Raw genomic sequence first — 15660 nt, 5'->3', positions numbered from 1 at the left:
CAGGCTGGATGAGGCTGGCCAGCCTGATCCAGAGTAGGGTGTCCCTGCCCATGGCATGGGGCTTGGAACTGGCTGATCCTTGAGGTCCCTTCCAACCTAAACCATTCCATGACTCTATGATTCTAAAAATGATTCTCCTCAACTGCAGGTGGTGGTTTAGGCAATTAATCTTTCTGGGCACTAATCTATGCCTCACCATGTTCCCTTCTATCCCTGAAGACAACGGAAAGGGAAGGACAAGGAGCTGGAGCTGTGGAAGCATCAGCAGTGAGATGGCCCAAGGGAGAAGCAGCACATTTCACACGGACAAAGTGATTTGTATGCAACCCAGATCAGCAGGACACAGCTGCACTTCTCAGCCCTCAGTGCAGTTCTTGCTGGGTTATTAACTGCAGGTCCACTCCCAGCCTGGCTGATTCAGACACCAAAAGAATCCCTTTTCTTCAGAGCAGCCTTCCCCAGGTAGGAGAGATGCAAATCAGTGCCTGGTGCTAGAAGGGAACCACACACAGCTACTGCAGCTGCTCCCTCCATGCCATAAACAGTTGATTTGCAGCAGCCTAGAGCTTCACACTGCTAATTTCCCAAGTACAATTAGAAAATCAAGGAAGAAAGAAATGGATTATTTGTAGCAGCTTGACAGCAGTTGAGAAAAGAGGTAAGAAATCCACTCTGCTTGATAAGATCACAAGTTGGAAAGGAGGTGGAACGGTGGTTGGGAGCCCCTGCTGGGCACTCTGGTTTCTGGAGGACTGCTGTGTTTCTGTGTCACTTTTAACTTGTATATTTCATAGAATCATAGAATCAACCAGGTTGGAAGAGACCTCCAAGCTCAGCCAGTCCAACCTAGCACCCAGCCCTGCCCAACCAACCAGAACATGGCACTAAGTGCCTCATCCAGGCTTTGCTTGAACACCTCTAGGGACAGCGACTCCACCACCTCCCTGGGCAGCCCATTCCAATGCCAGTATATAAGTATCTGCTTGTATATTGTGCTAAGCTGTGAACACAAAGCTTCATTCCTTAGTTTCCAGCGCGTCTGGGTGATTGCCTAAGAGGGAGGGGGGCGGGTAACAGCTAAACCCTCACAGGATTCAACCCCCTCCCTGGGCAGCCTACTCCAGTGTTTGAAAACCCTTTCAGTGATGAAGTTTCTTCTAATATCTAACCTAAACCTCTCCCGGTGCAACTTGCGGCCACTTTCTGTCATCCTAACTTGCTCAATAAGTCTTTTCCTTGTTCCAACTCTCCACTGTTATGCTGCCTGCTCCTTTCCTGCTAAGCGATGTTACCTGTGCCAGGTTTACCCACGGCTCCGCACAGGATGCAGTCACTCGCTCATGACCCATGCCGGCTGTAGAGGCTCATCCTCCTAAGCAGCACAACGGCAGGAAAGAAGAGGCGGAGGTTAGGCGCTCCCTGCGCTCACCGCCGGGGTGAGGGCGCTCACCGCCCCCCGCCGCACGGCGCTCACCGCCCCCCGCCGCACGGCGCTCACCGCCCCCCGCCGCACGGCGCTCACCGCCCCCCGCCGCACGGCGCCCCCGGCGCAGCTCCGCGCACGCGCACGGTGCCCCCTCGCGCTCCCGCTCCGCGCACGCGCCCCGGCGTCTCCTCTGGCTCCGCGCAGGCGCCCCCGGCGCGCGCGCCCCGTCCATCCGGGCCCTGCCCCCGGCGGCGCGGAGCGGAGCGGGCGCATGCGCAGGGCCCGCCGGCGGCCGGCGCGGGGCACGGCGGGAAGGAGGCGGCTCTGGCCCCGGCGGAGGCTGGCGGTGAATCCTCCCGGCCGCTCACAGCAGTGTAGAGCCGCTTCCCCCCCCACCGCCCTACCCCCCCGTCCCGCCCCCCGTCCTCCTCCTCCTCCACCACCCCACATACACCCCCCCACCCCCCCCCCCCTCCCTCCGGCCCGCGAATTTAAAGGGGCAGCGGCGTCCGCCCGGGGGACCATGCCGAACTTCTGTGCGGCTCCCAACTGCACCTGCAAGAGCACCCAGTCCGATCTGGCCTTCTTCCGTTTCCCCCGGGACCCGGTCAGGTGAGAGCCAAGCCGGGCACTGCCGACGCCGCCTCAAGGAAGGCAGCGGAGGGGCGGCAGGGGGGAAGTAATGGCAGGGAGGGGGGCGGTGCGGTCGCTTCTCCCCTCAGGCCTCTCCAGCCCCGCCGGCCCGCAGGCTGACGCTGTGCCTGAAGCAGACACCCCGGTGGGAAGGCGCCTCCCTCCCCGTCCCCAGTATAACCCGTCTCCGCGCCTCCTCACCTGGGCGGGGAGCCGCCACGCTGAGGGCCGGCGGCGGGCCGGGGCAGGCAGCGTGCCGCGCAGGGCCCGCGGCCGCCGGAGCTGCCGGCTCTCTGGCGGAGGCCGCTCGGAGCTGCGGCTCCCGGCGGAGGCCGCCCGCGCTGTGCGCCGGTGGGCGGGGCTCGGCGGGACCCTCCGGCTGCGGCGGGGAGGCGGCGAACAGCTGCGCATGCGCCGCCGCCGCGGCCCTCGGGGGACAGGGAAGGGGCTCGGGTGTGCGGTGCGACGGACGGCGGGGCCGCTCCGGGGGATGGCGAGTGAGGGGCTGTATGGCTGTGAGGAGTGGGAGGGAGGCAGGCAGTGAGGGGCGCTCGGGTTGTGAGAGGATTGGGAGGCAGTGAGGGGGTGCCTGGCTGTGAGGGGAGTGGGAGGCTTTGAGCGGCTGCCTGCTCGAGGGGACACGCCTGAGAATATCAGGGCTGCCTGGATCTTGAGGGACGTGGGGGCTGCCTCTGAGCGGCACGGCAGGCTGAACGAATGAGTGCCTGCCTGGCTGTGAGCAGCAGCAGACAGGAGGGTGTCTGAGGGTATGAGAGACTTGCCTGATCATTAGGGGCATGGGAAGGTGTGAGGGGAATGAGGGGCTGAGGAGCTGCCTGATTGTGAGGGGAGTGAGAGGTCTGTCTGTCTGTGAAGTGTGTACAGGGCTGGGAGCCTGCCTGGCTGTGAGAATCTCAAAATCAGCCAGGTTGGAAGAGAGCTCCAAGCTCCTCCAGTCCAACCTAGCACCCAGCCCTGCCCAACCAACCAGACCATGGCACTAAGTGCCCCAGCCAGGCTTGGCTGCAACACCTCCAGCCACAGCCACTCCACCACCTCCCTGGGCAGCCCATTCCAATGCCAATCACTCTCTCTGGCAACAACTTCCTAACAACATCCAGCCTAGACCTGCCCCGAAGGAACGTGGAAGGGACACCTCTTTGTTAGGAGTGTGGAGCAGTGAGGGGATGCATGGCTGTTAGATGTGTGGAGCAGCTGGAGGGGTGCCGGAGCTGTGGGCTGAGGCAGGGGAGTCCATGCAGGATGCAGGCCCAGCACTGGCTCAGATGGTGGAAATCTGTCAGTTGTGCTGTGTGTGCTGAGGTGATGTGGTGCTGGACAAGGAAGTGTGTGTCTGGCACATAGGATGCTGATGTGACAGCTGTCGTTGGGTGCCAAGGGTGCTGCTGGTGAAGCAAGAGCAGCAGCAGAAGTGATGGGATATTCTAGTTGTCGGTGGTGAAAAGCAGGGGTGCACTGCTAGAGAGAGAAGTGTGTGAGTGAGAGGTGGTGAGAAATGCCATGAATAATAACTCATGCACTTAAACGAGCTGGCAGCCTCCATGTAGAAGATCACTATAAAATCTAGGTAATGCTCATGAAGCCATGACCTGACTCGAACTTTGGAAGGTACACAGACACCACAGCAGTATCATAGAATCAGCCAGGACTGGAAGGGACCACAATGATCAGCCAGTCCCAACCCCCCTGCCATGCCCAGGGACACCCTACCCTAGAGCAGGCTGCACACAGCCTCAGCCAGCCTGGCCTCAAACACCTCCAGCCATGGGGCCTCAACCACCTCCCTGGGCAACCCAGTCCAGCCTCTCACCACTCTCCTGCTCAGCAACTTCCTCCTCACCTCCAGCCTCACTCTCCCCACCTCCACCTTTGCTCCATTCCCCCCACTCCTGACACTCCTTCACACCCTCCAAAGTCCCTCCCCAGCTTTTTTGTAGCCCCCTTCAGATGCTGGAAGGCCACAAGAAGGTCCCCTGGGAACCTCCTCTGCTCCAGCCTGCACAGCCCCAACTCTTTCAGGCTGTGCTCACAGCAGAGCTGCTGCAGCCCTCTGAGCATCCTCCTGGCCCTGCTCTGGACACACTCCAGCATCTCCACAGCCCTCTTGTCCCAGGGGCTCCAGAGCTGGATGCAGGACTCCAGGTGGGGTCTCAGCAGAGCAGAGTAGAGGGGGAGAATCCCCTCCCTGGCCCTGCTGGCCACACTTCTGCTGCTGCAGCCCAGGCTCTGCTTGGCTTTCTGGGCTGCAAGTGCACACTGCTGGACTGATCTCTGAGGGACTCTGCTTGTCACTGGCCTCCACTTGGACATGGACCTGTTGACAGCCCCTCTTTGGGTGCAGCCATCAAGCCAGTTCTTTATCCATCCATTGGTCCACCCATCAAACCCATGTGTCACCAGCTTGGAGACCAGTGTCAAAGGGGACAGTGTCAAAGGCCTTGCTCAGGGCCAGGTAAATGGCATCAGTTGCTCGCCCCTCATCTTTCGTATCAGTTATCTCTGATACGAGCAGGTAATTGAGGCTGAAATTCTCAGTGTCTGACATGTGATACTCCCTCCCTTGAAGCTGCTTGAGCTGATTCTGTGGAGAATTTCAGTGCCTCTGGGTATTTTGGATCTGTAGTTCATTCTAACAGAGCACTCTTCTCTAAGTGATTTTTAAAAGAGTGTGTATTAAAAAGCTCCCCTAGGTAGTAGCTGCTACTTAGGGCTGCCTTTTCTGGTCTGTCAGCAAAATTGTCCTGGCTGAAGGCCTTGTGTTCATGCTGGGATAACCAGACCTCTTCCTGATGCCCACATAGGCAAGGATTTGCAGTACAAATCCATGTGACACACATTTATGCTTTAAATGAAGACTGAAATCCAAACAGTTTGTTGCCTACTCCTAAACTTTCGTTTGTATGACTCACTTCTTGGTGTTGCCTCTTCCCACTCTCAGACTTTGGAGCCTGCAGGTTCTCACACAGTCATAAGAATGATCACAGTTTGTGCAGAACTGAAGAGATTTTCACCTAAATATGTGGAAGAACTTCTTTACTTTGAAGAGTGATGGAGCACTGGACCAGATTGCCCAGAGGGGTTGTGGAATCTCCTTCTCTGGAGAGATTCAGTGTGCATGTAGGCTTGATCCTATGCAGTCTGCTTAAAGTGACCCTGCTCTAGCAGGGAGGTTGGACTGGATGACCCCTGGAGGACCCTTCCAATCCCACCATTCTGTGGTGCTGTCTGAACTTCGATCTTAATGTGTCAGGAGTCCATACTGTAAAATCTGAGTGATGCCAAGTAGTGTAAAATCCCTATGGGACAGTTCACTGCCTTCAGGCTAGAAATGCTCTTCTGAAAGATGTTGAGAATGGATATTTTCCACACGGTCCAACCACTGCTGTACTCTGCCATGTCCCTCAGCACCACATCTCTACCTCTTTTCAATTCCTCCAGGGATAGGGATTCAACCAGCTCCCTGGGGAGCCTACTCCAGTGTTTGAGAAGCCCTTCAGTGAAGAAATGTCTTCTGATGTCCAACCTAGACTTCCTCCAGTGCAACTTGAGGGCGTTTCCTCTCACCCCATTCTCGTGTTAATAGAAGAGACCCACACCCACCTCACTGCAGCCTCCTTTCAGTGACTTGTAGAGGGCAGTGAGGTCCCTCCTCGGCCTCATTTTTGTAGAGCTGGCTACCCTCAGTTCCCTCAGCCGCTCCTCTCCAGACCTTTAACCAGCTTTGCTGCCTTTCTCTGAACCTTCCTCAGCACCTCCATGACCTTGTAGCGAGGCCCCCAAACTGCACACAGTACTGTGGTACTATGGGTTGCAAGCAGGTGCACTAAAACAGTCCTTTGAAGCAGTGCTGGTTTTACAGGAAAGAGTTACTTGAAAAACAACAACAACAACAACTTTTAAATCCAGGTGTAGCCATAGCTGCTGGAGTCTTGTTGATTTATTTATAGACTTTCATTGCACAGTGAGATAGCAGGTGAGTTTTTCTGGAGTCACTCTGCAGGCATGGTCCAGGCATGTTTTTGCTCAGAAATTCATAGTAAGGAAGTGACTGCAAAGACCCCACTGGGCGAAATAGAACCTGCTGAATGCGTCTGCATCAATTACTGCAAGTGTTGTACTTGTCAGAGGAAGCAGCATCTGGCAGATCTAAAAAGAGGACTGTTAGTAAGGGAAATGTTTCTGTGGCTGTCAAGGGTTGGGGCTGGGCAGGCCACTAAGCGCTCTCTATGAACCCTTCTGCATTCCCCAAGGAGATGAGAAAGGGAGTAAGGGAGAGAGGCTGATGGGGTTGGGAAAGGAACTAAACCAGCTTTAATGAAAGTAATAGCAGTAAAATGAAATGGATACAAGCAAATAATGAAACCAGCCTCCTGATGGCAACTGTGTTACTGTCACCAGTGAAACTCTGCGCAGGCACTGGGCAAGTCCTAGAGTGAACTGGGTGTCAGATGGGTACCAGAGTCAGACTCTGGATTTTGGAACTGGATACAGGAACACATGGGCTGTGATTGGAGGCAGAACAGAGTCCTTAGGCACTGGACATTGAAGAAAAGGCTTGACTCTGGTGATCCCTCAGGTTTATTCTGAAGATGACATCCATGGGATGGACTCCCTTATTTGTCAGTTTAGGGTCATCTCTTCTGTCTGTTTCTCCCTACAGGTGCCACTTCTTACTGCAGCCCTATGTGATGCACAAGGTTTAGCAGTGACCTTGGTCTCCGTAGAAGCAAGTCTAAGCCAGAGCCTTTCTGCAGCCCAGCCCTTGGCAGTAACTCTCCCCATCAGCTTCTCACTGCTAGAAGCAGACTCTGCCTGTGCAGTCATGTCCTGGAGTTCACAAAGTGCCCTCGCTGAGCAGAGACTGAGCTGAGAAGTCAAATCACTGAGCAGAATTGCTTCTGTTCTAACTCACACCAAGCCATCAGCTTTGTGTTTTAGCTCAGAGAAATTATCCAAAGCAGAAGTAAACGTTGTAAAAATCTGCATCTAATGGAAACTTACTTTGGGCATGTGAGCACTGTCTGTAGAATGGTTCCTTTTCTCTTTTGTTTGTATTGTTTCCTTTTTCCACACCCTAACTTCCCCAGTGACCACAGTAAATAAGAAAAATGCACTGCTGTGGAGGGAGGTGGAGAAGACAGCTCTGAATAGCTTCCTTTAAATGTTTTATGGCTTGAGTCAATAAGCACATCTCTTTTTTAACTATTCAAGGGTAAATGCTTAAGAGCAAAATGGTCTGGCTTCATGAGCAGCTGTGTTTATAGTCTGGTGTGCCTGTGTGAGATGAAGGCCAGGATATATAGGATGGAATTGATTCTTGAGTGTGAAGTGGGTGGGCAAAAGGGGGAAAATACAATAGTGATTTGTGCTACATTGCAGCTTTCTGTAGTCTTGTATAAAGGGCAGTGCTCAGGGCACTTTGAAACTGGAGGGGACTTTGCTTCATCTTTTGGCTAGCTAATTCTTTTGCTTTCATGCAGATGTCAAAGATGGGTAGAGAACTGTCGAAGGGCAGACTTGGAAGGTAAAACTCCAGATCAGCTCAACAAGCATTACAGACTGTGTGCTAAACACTTTGAGACTTCTATGATATGTAGAAGTGTAAGTACAAGCTTTTGGTTATTCCATCTTGCAAAATGTGACTGACCTTTTCCAGCAGAGTGCTGCCTTTTCACCTTTGATCTGCTGGGTAACTGGTCTCTGGGAAAATTTCTCTCTCAGTCATAAGTGAGATCATTGTCATGGTCCAGGACACAGAACCTGCAGGTGTCGGCACGATGGGTAAGGTGGAAATGAGCAGTTGGGGATGACAAAAGCAGACCTGCTCCTGCTGTCTGAATCTGTGGAGCACTCACTGCAGTTCCTCACTTATGCAAAACAATTCTCAAGCTAACCTTGTTTTTAACAGCTTACAGAGCAGTGGGAATCACAGAACTTTAGAGGTTGGAAGGGACCTCCAGAGATCATCCAGTCCAACCTCCCTACCATGGCAGGATCCCCTAGGGTAGTTCACACAGGAACACATCCGGGCAGGTTTGGAAAGTCTCCAGAGAAGGAGAGTCCACAACCTCTCTGGGCAGCCTGTGCCAGGGCTCTGGCACCCTCACTGTGAAGAAGTCTCTGTTCCCGTTGAGCTGAAACCTTCTCTGTTCAAGTTTGGATCCATTGCTCCTTGTCTTATTGCTGTGCACCACCCAAAAGAGTTTGCCCCCCTCCACTTGACACTCACCCTACAGATATTGATAGACATTGATCAGATCTTCTCTCAGCCTTCTCCGGACTAAACATCCCAAGGACTCTCAATCTCTCTTCACAACTGAGATGGTCAAGTCCCCCACTCATCCTTCAGCAGACCCCTGTCTCTCTTGAGCTGATGGACACAGGGCTTTGTATGGAGTTTTAATTTCTAGGCTGAATTTCCCTTTGATACATAGGCAAAGTTATTCCTTCAGTTACAAAGGATAATTAAAATATACAGGGCAGGCTTAGCTCCTGAGGTATCACACATGGCAGGGTCTCCTATTAGCCAGCGTTCCAGAGACAAACAGAGGGGGTTTGGAAGTCATTCTGCACCTGAAATGTAACTTATAAAACATAGGTTGTTTAAAATACACTTCAGTCTCATGACAGGAGTAAGCATCACCAGTTAAAGAGTTCTGCTTGCTGGAAATGAGCCAGCATGAACAACAGAAGCTTACAGTATGGCCAAATATAAATTATACGTATGTTTTTCACTCACCTGCTAGAAACATTTACATCATTCTTCCTCCTCATCTGACAGATGAATTCTCCTTCAATATGATCCTCCATTGTAGAGTTTTGTGGAATTCATAAGCCTGCATAAAGAAGCAGTTGAAGACTATCTCAAACAAAAAGGTTTATCTGATTGTTTCTAATAAAAGTGATAACAACCAAAGCACAGCAGTACCAAATCCCTTCCTTTCTGGTGCACAAACATTTTCCTAACCAGAGTGTTCGTTTGTCAAGAGCCATAATATTGCAGTCAATTAAAATTGGTGCATCTGGGGTCTTTGTGAAGACTTAGGAGGACCTCACTGTGGATTCTAGTACTTAAAAGTTGGCCTATAAGAACGTGGTGTGCTGTCATTTTAACAAGACCTGATGTGACAGGACAAGAGTTGATGGTTTTAAATTAAAAGAGAAAATTTAGACTGGATATAAGGAAGATTTTTTTTTTTTTCTATAAGGGTGGTGAAACACTGGCCCAGGGTTCCTAGAGAGGTGGGAACCATAGAATCAAGAAGCTTGGAAGAGACTTCCAAGCTCATCCAGCCCTGTCCAACCAATCAGACCATGGCACTAAGTGCCCCAGCCAGGCTTGGCTTCAACACCTCCAGCCACGGCCACTCCATCACCTCCCTGGGCAGCCCATTCCAGTGCCAATCACTCTCTCTGCCAGCAACTTCCTCCTCACATCCAGCCCTGACACAGCTTCAGCCTCTGTCCCCTTCTTCTCTTGCTGCTTGCCTGGCAGCAGAGCCCAACCCCACCTAGCTACAGCCTCCCTGCAGGCAGCTGCAGGCAGCAATGAGCTCTGCCCTGAGCCTCCTCTGCTGCAGGCTGCACACCCCCAGCTCCCTCAGCCTCTCCTCACAGGGCTGTGCTCCAGGCCCCTCCCCAGCCTTGCTGCCCTTCCCTTAACAGCTTCCAGTACCTCTTGAACATCTCTCTGCAATTCAGGAGCCCACAACTGGACACAGCACTCAAGGGGTGGCCTGGCCAGTGCCAAGTACAGGGGCAGAAGAACGTCCCTGCACCATCGTTACAAATGTTCAATGTCAGGTTGTGCTGAGCAACCTGATCTAGTTAAAGATGTCCCTGCTCAGTGCTGGGAGGTGGGGAACATTGGGTTAGATGAGGTCCCTTCCAACCCAAAACATTTTATGATTCTATAAAAGCACAGGGAGGAAAAGCCATTTCTAGTTTGGATTGGGAGTTTGCTTTAGTATCTCTTTTCTTGTCTTCATTGTTCTGTTGATTCCCCTAAAATATGGATGCTTTGAAATATCAGAAAGTGAAAATACTGAAAAAAAAAGGGAAAAGGCAGGTGGATAGGTGCATGGCATCTGAAATTCTGAAGTTCCTTCAGAAGTCCTTCCCTAAAAGTCCCCAATCGAGATGTTTGTCATCTTACAGAGCCCTTACAGGACGGTTTTACGGGATGATGCTGTGCCAACTATATTTGACCTTACGAGTCACCTGAACAACCCCCGCAGCAGGCACAGGAAAAGGATAAAAGAGCTGGTAAGTTTTGCATGGAGAGCTATTAGCTGAGCAAACAGACAAGTAAATTCATGTCAAACTCTCTTACAGAAGCGTTGAATACTAATATTTATCACTCGAGTGGTTGCCCTTTCTCTGCCGCCTACTGGAAGTATGTTTGTGTTGACTCCAACTTACACTTTCCTTGGTAGATAGAATCTGCAAAATGAAGTGTGGTGAGCAGAGCTGATTCTTTCTTCCTAATCACAGAATGATGGGGGTTGGAAGTGACCTCTGGAGCTCATCTCATCCAACTCCCTTGCTAAAAGCAGGATTGCTTAGAGAAGGTTGCACAGGATCACAATAGCTGGACAGGTTTTGGAATCTCTCCAGAGAAAGAGACTCCACAACCTGTCTGGAAAGCCTTTTTCAGTGCTCCAGGACCCTCACAGGAAAGAATTTTTTTCTTCATGTTCAGATGAAACTTCCTCTTTTCCAATTTCTGCCCATTGACCCTTGTCCTGTCACTAGGCACCATTTGAAAGAGTCTGGCCCCAACCTCCTGACTTTTCACCCTTTAGCTACTGGCAAGCATTGAGAAGATCCTCTCTCAGTTTTCTCCAGGCTGAACAGCTCCATTTCCCTCAGCCTTTCCTCCCCAGAGAGATCCTCCAGCCCTCTCATCCTTGTAGCGCTTGCTGGCTTTCTCCAGTACTTCTTTTGTCTCTCTGGCACTGGAGAGCCCAGAACAGGGCACAGTGCTCCAAAGAAAGTGCACATCATCTTTTGGCTTCTTATCACTGGGCTGAGTACATCTTATGCATTATACCTTGAAATTTCTCCTTCATACTGATTGTGATCTTGAGTTCACCCATTTAACTGCTGCAGTCTGCACCAGTTGAGACATAGAAGCATTGAATCAACCAGGTTGGAAGAGAGCTCCAAGATCATCCAGTACAACCTAGCACCCAGCCCTGGCCAATCCACCAGACCATGGCACTAAGTGCCTCATCCAGTCTTGTCTTGAACACCTCCAGGGACAGTGACTCCACCACCTCCCTGGGCAGCCCATTCCAGTGCCGATCACTCTTTCTGTCAAAAACTTCCTCCTAACATCCAGCCTGAACCTCCTCTCCTGGCCCAGCTTGAGGCCTATATGCATGCTTGGTTTGTCCTGAGAAGGTCATTCATGTATGGAACCAATACCAAGAGCTGATTTTTTTTTGTGTTGTTGATACCTCTATCATGCACAGAGAAAGAGTCTCTGGGTCTCTGAGTTAAGAAGAATTCAGCTCCTAAATTTGGACAATTACAATTGTTGGGAAATTACAAATTTTAAATATTTTTTTTCAGAGTTTGAGTTTGTTTACTGAGTAAGAATAGAGCTAAAGACAGTTCTGTCTACTGATAGTGCCTCTTAAATTCTTTACTGGAATATATTTAAGAGGAATTATAGAATCATAGGCTCAGGCAGGTTGGAAGAGACCTCCAAGCTCAGCCAGCCTAACCTAGCACCCAGCCCTGCCCAACCAACCAGACCATGGCACTAAGTGCCCCAGCCAGGCTTTGCCTGAACACCTCCAGGCAGGGCAACTCCACCACCTTCCTGGGCAGCCCATTCCAATGCCAATCACTCTCTCTGCCAGGAACTTCCTCTCACATCCAGCCTAGACCTCCCCTGGCACAACTTGAGGCTGTGTCCCTTTCTTCTGTTGCTGAACAAACTGAATGGGAATGGAAACTTTAGCAGTAGTAGCAAACTGTTCTTATGTAGTTAGTAGATAGGGGTCATGGCAACACCAAGCTGCCCAAAGAATCACAGAATGCATCGGGTTGGGAGGGACCCTCAAAGGTCATCTTATCCAACCTCCCCAGCATTGGGCTGAGACATCTCCTAGTAGATCAGTTTGCTCAGGGTCCCATCACGTTTAACCTGTGTCTCCAGGGGTGGGGCTTCAACCACATCTTTGGGCAACCTGTTCCAGCATTTAAGAGGCGTCTGTCTCTCCTAGCCCTTTCTTGGTAGATATTACTGTCTCAGCTGAAGTATTTGTGTCTTGGAGTGTTTTAATAATTTAAGGTAGCATGCTGGGTGTTGTCATCAGTATAAGTGTGGTTTTGTTTTTGTTTTTTTTAAGAGTGAAGATGAAATAAGAATGCTGAAGCAACAAAAGAGTAAGTGGGCAAAATAATTGAGCTCATTAAAGCCTTGTTTACTAAGACTGCCAAGGTAATGCAGGACACTTAATCATCCTCCTGATACATATCGACTTACATTTGAGTTCTGCTTGATTCAAGCAGCCAGTCTCAACTCTGTCTGAAATGCTTCTCAGTAAGTGAGATAAAAAGTAGTGGGGGGGGAGCAAGAGAAAGCAAATGTTATGTTTTATTCAAGTTGTGTTGACACTCAGTGTGTTTTTTTCCACATTTTCTAGTTGGTGAAGGTTTTGGATGTGAACAGGCAACTCAAGGGCTGAATGCAAGCAATGAACAAAACACTGTCTTGGAGGAGGGACAAGAGGAAAAAGCTGCTCCCTTAACGCTGGAAGAAAGAGAGAAAAAAGATTACCTTAAATCCTTGTTTGAAATTTTGATCCTGATGGGTAAACAAAATATTCCCTTGGATGGCCATAATGTGGATGAGCTTCCGGAGGGTATTTTTACTTCGGATAACTTCCAGGCTCTGCTGGAATACAGAATAAATGCTGGAGACGAAGTTCTGAGGAAACGATTTGAGATGACTGCAGTCAATCTGGAGTATTGTTCGAAAACTCAGCAGAAGCAGATGCTGGAGATCTGTGAAAGCTGTGTTAGGGAAGAGACACTGAGAGAAGTAAGAGACTCGCACTTCTTTTCTCTTGTCACCGACGAAGCAGTAGACATAGCTGGAGAGGAGCATTTGCCGGTGTTGGTGAGGTTTGTTGATGATTCTCATAACCTAAGGGAAGAGTTCGTAGGGTTTTTACCCTATGAGGCTGACCCTGAAATCTTAGCTGTTAAGTTCCACACAACTATTACTGAAGAATGGGGTCTAAACATGGAATACTGTCGAGGTCAAGCCTACATTGTCTCTAGTGGGTTTGCTTCTAAAATGAAAGTCGTGGCCACAAGACTGCTGGAGAAGTACCCACAAGCTGTGTATACGCTGTGCTCCTCGTGTGCCTTAAATGTCTGGCTGGCAAAATCCGTTCCTGTGGTTGGCGTTTCCATTGCACTGGGAACGATGGAAGAAGTTTGCTGTCTCTTTCAGCAGGCTCCTCAGCTGTTGGCAGAACTGGACACCACCATTTCTGCTCTTTTTCAGGACAACGAGGAGAAGGGGAACGAGCTGAAGCAGATCTGCCGTTCTCAGTGGACAGGGAGGCACGATACGTTCGAGGTTTTAGTGGACCTCGTGCAAGCGCTGGTTCTGTGCTTGGATGCAGTAAGCAGTGACTCCTCTGTCAGGTGGAGCAGCTTCATTGTGGGTCGAGCCTTTGTACTTTCGAGTGCATTAACAGACTTTGACTTCATTGTCACTATTGTCATTCTGAAGAATGTCCTGTCTTTCACAAGAGCATTTGGAAAAAACCTCCAGGGGCAAACAATCGATGTCTTCTTTGCAGCTAGCAGCTTGACAGCAGTGTTGCATTCTCTGAATGAAGTGATGGAGAACATTGACGTTTACCATGAGTTTTGGTTCGAGGAAGCAACAAATTTGGCCACAAAACTGGATGTAAGAATTAAGCTCCCGGGAAAATTCCGCAGGGCGCAGCAAAGGAGCTTGGACTCCGATTTAACGTCGGAAAACTACTACAAGGAAATCCTTAGTGTCCCCACAGTGGAGCATATTATTCAAGAATTGAAAGATATATTCTCAGAACAACATTTAAAAGCTCTCAAGTGCTTATCATTGGTGCCCTCAGTCATGGGGCAGCTCAAGTTCAGTACGTCTGAGGAACATCATGCTGACGTGTACAAAAATGACCTGCCCAATCCAGATACGCTTTCAGCTGAGCTTCACTGTTGGAGAATCAAATGGAAACATCGAGGGAAGGACATTGAACTTCCAGCTTCTATTTACGAAGTACTTCACTTGCCTGATATCAAGTTTTTCCCTAATGTTTATGCCCTGCTTAAGGTCTTGTGCATACTGCCAGTGATGAAGGTGGAGAATGAAAAGTATGAAATGGGGCGGAAGCGCTTAAAGGCTTACCTCAGAAGCACCTCTGCTCTGTCAAGGTCAAGCAACCTGGCTTTGCTGAACATAAACTTTGACATAAAACATGACTTGGATTTAATGGTGGACACCTACATTAAACTCTACCCAGATAAAGTGGAATTTCAAGACTTTATTCCCTCAAACAACTCAGAAGTAACAGAAAATGCTTAAGTTTTTGTTGAGCTCTACCCAAGCTGTTGGAACAGCTTTTTCTTAGCTAAGTTTCAGCACTGAGGAGAATGGGGGGGGGGGGAACCCTGAAATCTCAAAAGTCACTGCAGTTGTATTGCCATTTCAGGTCTTGGACAGAAGCAGGTACTTTCAGTGACCCAAATTGGTTTGGTTAGTCTGCATTAAATGTGTCATGCAAACAAAACTAAGCCCGTACAGAAGCCCACCCTCTCGGTGCTTCCTGCGTGCAATCAGCCTAGCGAGGTGCTCCCTGACTTTACTGCATCTTGGAAAAGCAGCGTTGGGTTTGTACGTCTGATGGGTCAGGATAAGGGAAACAGACCTCAGAATGCTTCACAAGAGGACAATCCATTTCAGTTCTGCGTCCCTTGGGATCTTCCTTCTCGTTGAAAGACAGAAGTCTCTGGCTGTCTCATTGAATTGGCATTTGGAGAGTGGGCTCAGCTCTTGCACGTTCCCTGTGCTCGGTGTAAAGTGGACCTTAGTGGTATTGAGGTACGTCTGCAGTTTGGTTGGAAGAGTCAACCTCTTTTAATCTCTCGGTGGCTGTTTACATTCCTTTGTGTGAGACACAAAACTTTTGTGTTGGGTTTTGTTTGTTTTTTTTTTCCCTTCAGGCTTTTTAAGAGGCATGGCAGGAGTACTGAAACTCCTAAAAATGCAAAGAACCTTAACCTTTGTTGCACAAACGTTTCGGTCTCTTTGTTCTACCCTGACTCTGACCCAAACCCACGCATCTTATTGTCTGTTTATTTGTGAGCTCCCCCAGGAAGGAATAAAACAAGACTGAAAATGTTGTTGTTACTTTTGGCAAGAAGGAAACTTCTTTTTTTTTTTTTTTTTTGTACAGTTTATTGCAATTGAAAATAAAATGTGAATTGCTTTTTTATGTGGCATTGAGTTCCTTAGTCAAGCTGCGCCTCCCAGAGAATTTAATCTTCCTTTGGGAGGTAGCTTTTAGTCG

At 49.9% G+C, this 15660-nt stretch overlaps 2 protein-coding genes across 6 annotated transcripts in view; one reads left to right on the top strand and one right to left on the bottom strand.

Annotated features, from left to right (window-relative positions):
• EMSY (EMSY transcriptional repressor, BRCA2 interacting) overlaps nucleotides 1–2343 on the bottom strand; it is a 55736-nt gene extending 53393 nt beyond the window's left edge. For 2 of the 3 annotated variants that reach the window (XM_064168421.1, XM_064168398.1), the window contains exons 1-2: nucleotides 2261–2343; nucleotides 1293–1372 (exon numbers count right to left, since the gene is read on the bottom strand). The gene's annotated coding sequence lies outside the window, so the exon portion shown is untranslated. Of the gene's footprint in view, nucleotides 1–1292; nucleotides 1373–1450; nucleotides 1472–2260 lie in introns of those variants that run through there. The other variant, XM_064168405.1, reaches the window with a different exon arrangement.
• THAP12 (THAP domain containing 12) lies at nucleotides 1727–15582 on the top strand. Of its 3 annotated transcripts, XM_064168468.1 has the most exons (5): nucleotides 1727–2038; nucleotides 7561–7681; nucleotides 10238–10345; nucleotides 12442–12478; nucleotides 12739–15582. In XM_064168468.1, exons 1-5 carry the CDS (start codon nucleotides 1950–1952, stop codon nucleotides 14673–14675), a joined length of 2292 nt encoding a protein of 763 aa, XP_064024538.1. In that variant the 5' UTR covers nucleotides 1727–1949; the 3' UTR covers nucleotides 14676–15582. The 3 variants fall into 3 exon arrangements, 2 of the variants coding, with proteins under 2 accessions (XP_064024538.1, XP_064024546.1); XR_010307860.1 differs by lacking the exons at nucleotides 7561–7681; nucleotides 10238–10345; nucleotides 12442–12478; nucleotides 12739–15582 and adding an exon at nucleotides 6741–7094 and having other exon boundaries at nucleotides 1951–2038; XM_064168476.1 differs by lacking the exons at nucleotides 1727–2038; nucleotides 7561–7681; nucleotides 10238–10345; nucleotides 12442–12478 and adding an exon at nucleotides 12537–12635.
• Nucleotides 15583–15660: the final 78 nt, after the last annotated feature.

Source organism: Pogoniulus pusillus, chromosome 3 (genome assembly GCF_015220805.1).
Source record: "Pogoniulus pusillus isolate bPogPus1 chromosome 3, bPogPus1.pri, whole genome shotgun sequence".
Classification (NCBI taxonomy): domain Eukaryota; kingdom Metazoa; phylum Chordata; class Aves; order Piciformes; family Lybiidae; genus Pogoniulus; species Pogoniulus pusillus.
This window is presented reverse-complemented; position numbering and strand designations above follow the sequence as displayed.

Bases quoted from the DNA above. Each gene is read 5' to 3' on its own strand.
- THAP12 (XM_064168468.1), top strand. From the start codon at position 1,950: ATGCCGAACTTCTGTGCGGCTCCCAACTGCACCTGCAAGAGCACCCAG. The intron at 2,039-7,560 runs GTGAGAGCCAAG...GCTTTCATGCAG, and splicing joins TTCCCCCGGGACCCGGTCAG to ATGTCAAAGATGGGTAGAGA. The intron at 7,682-10,237 runs GTAAGTACAAGC...GTCATCTTACAG, and splicing joins CTTCTATGATATGTAGAAGT to AGCCCTTACAGGACGGTTTT.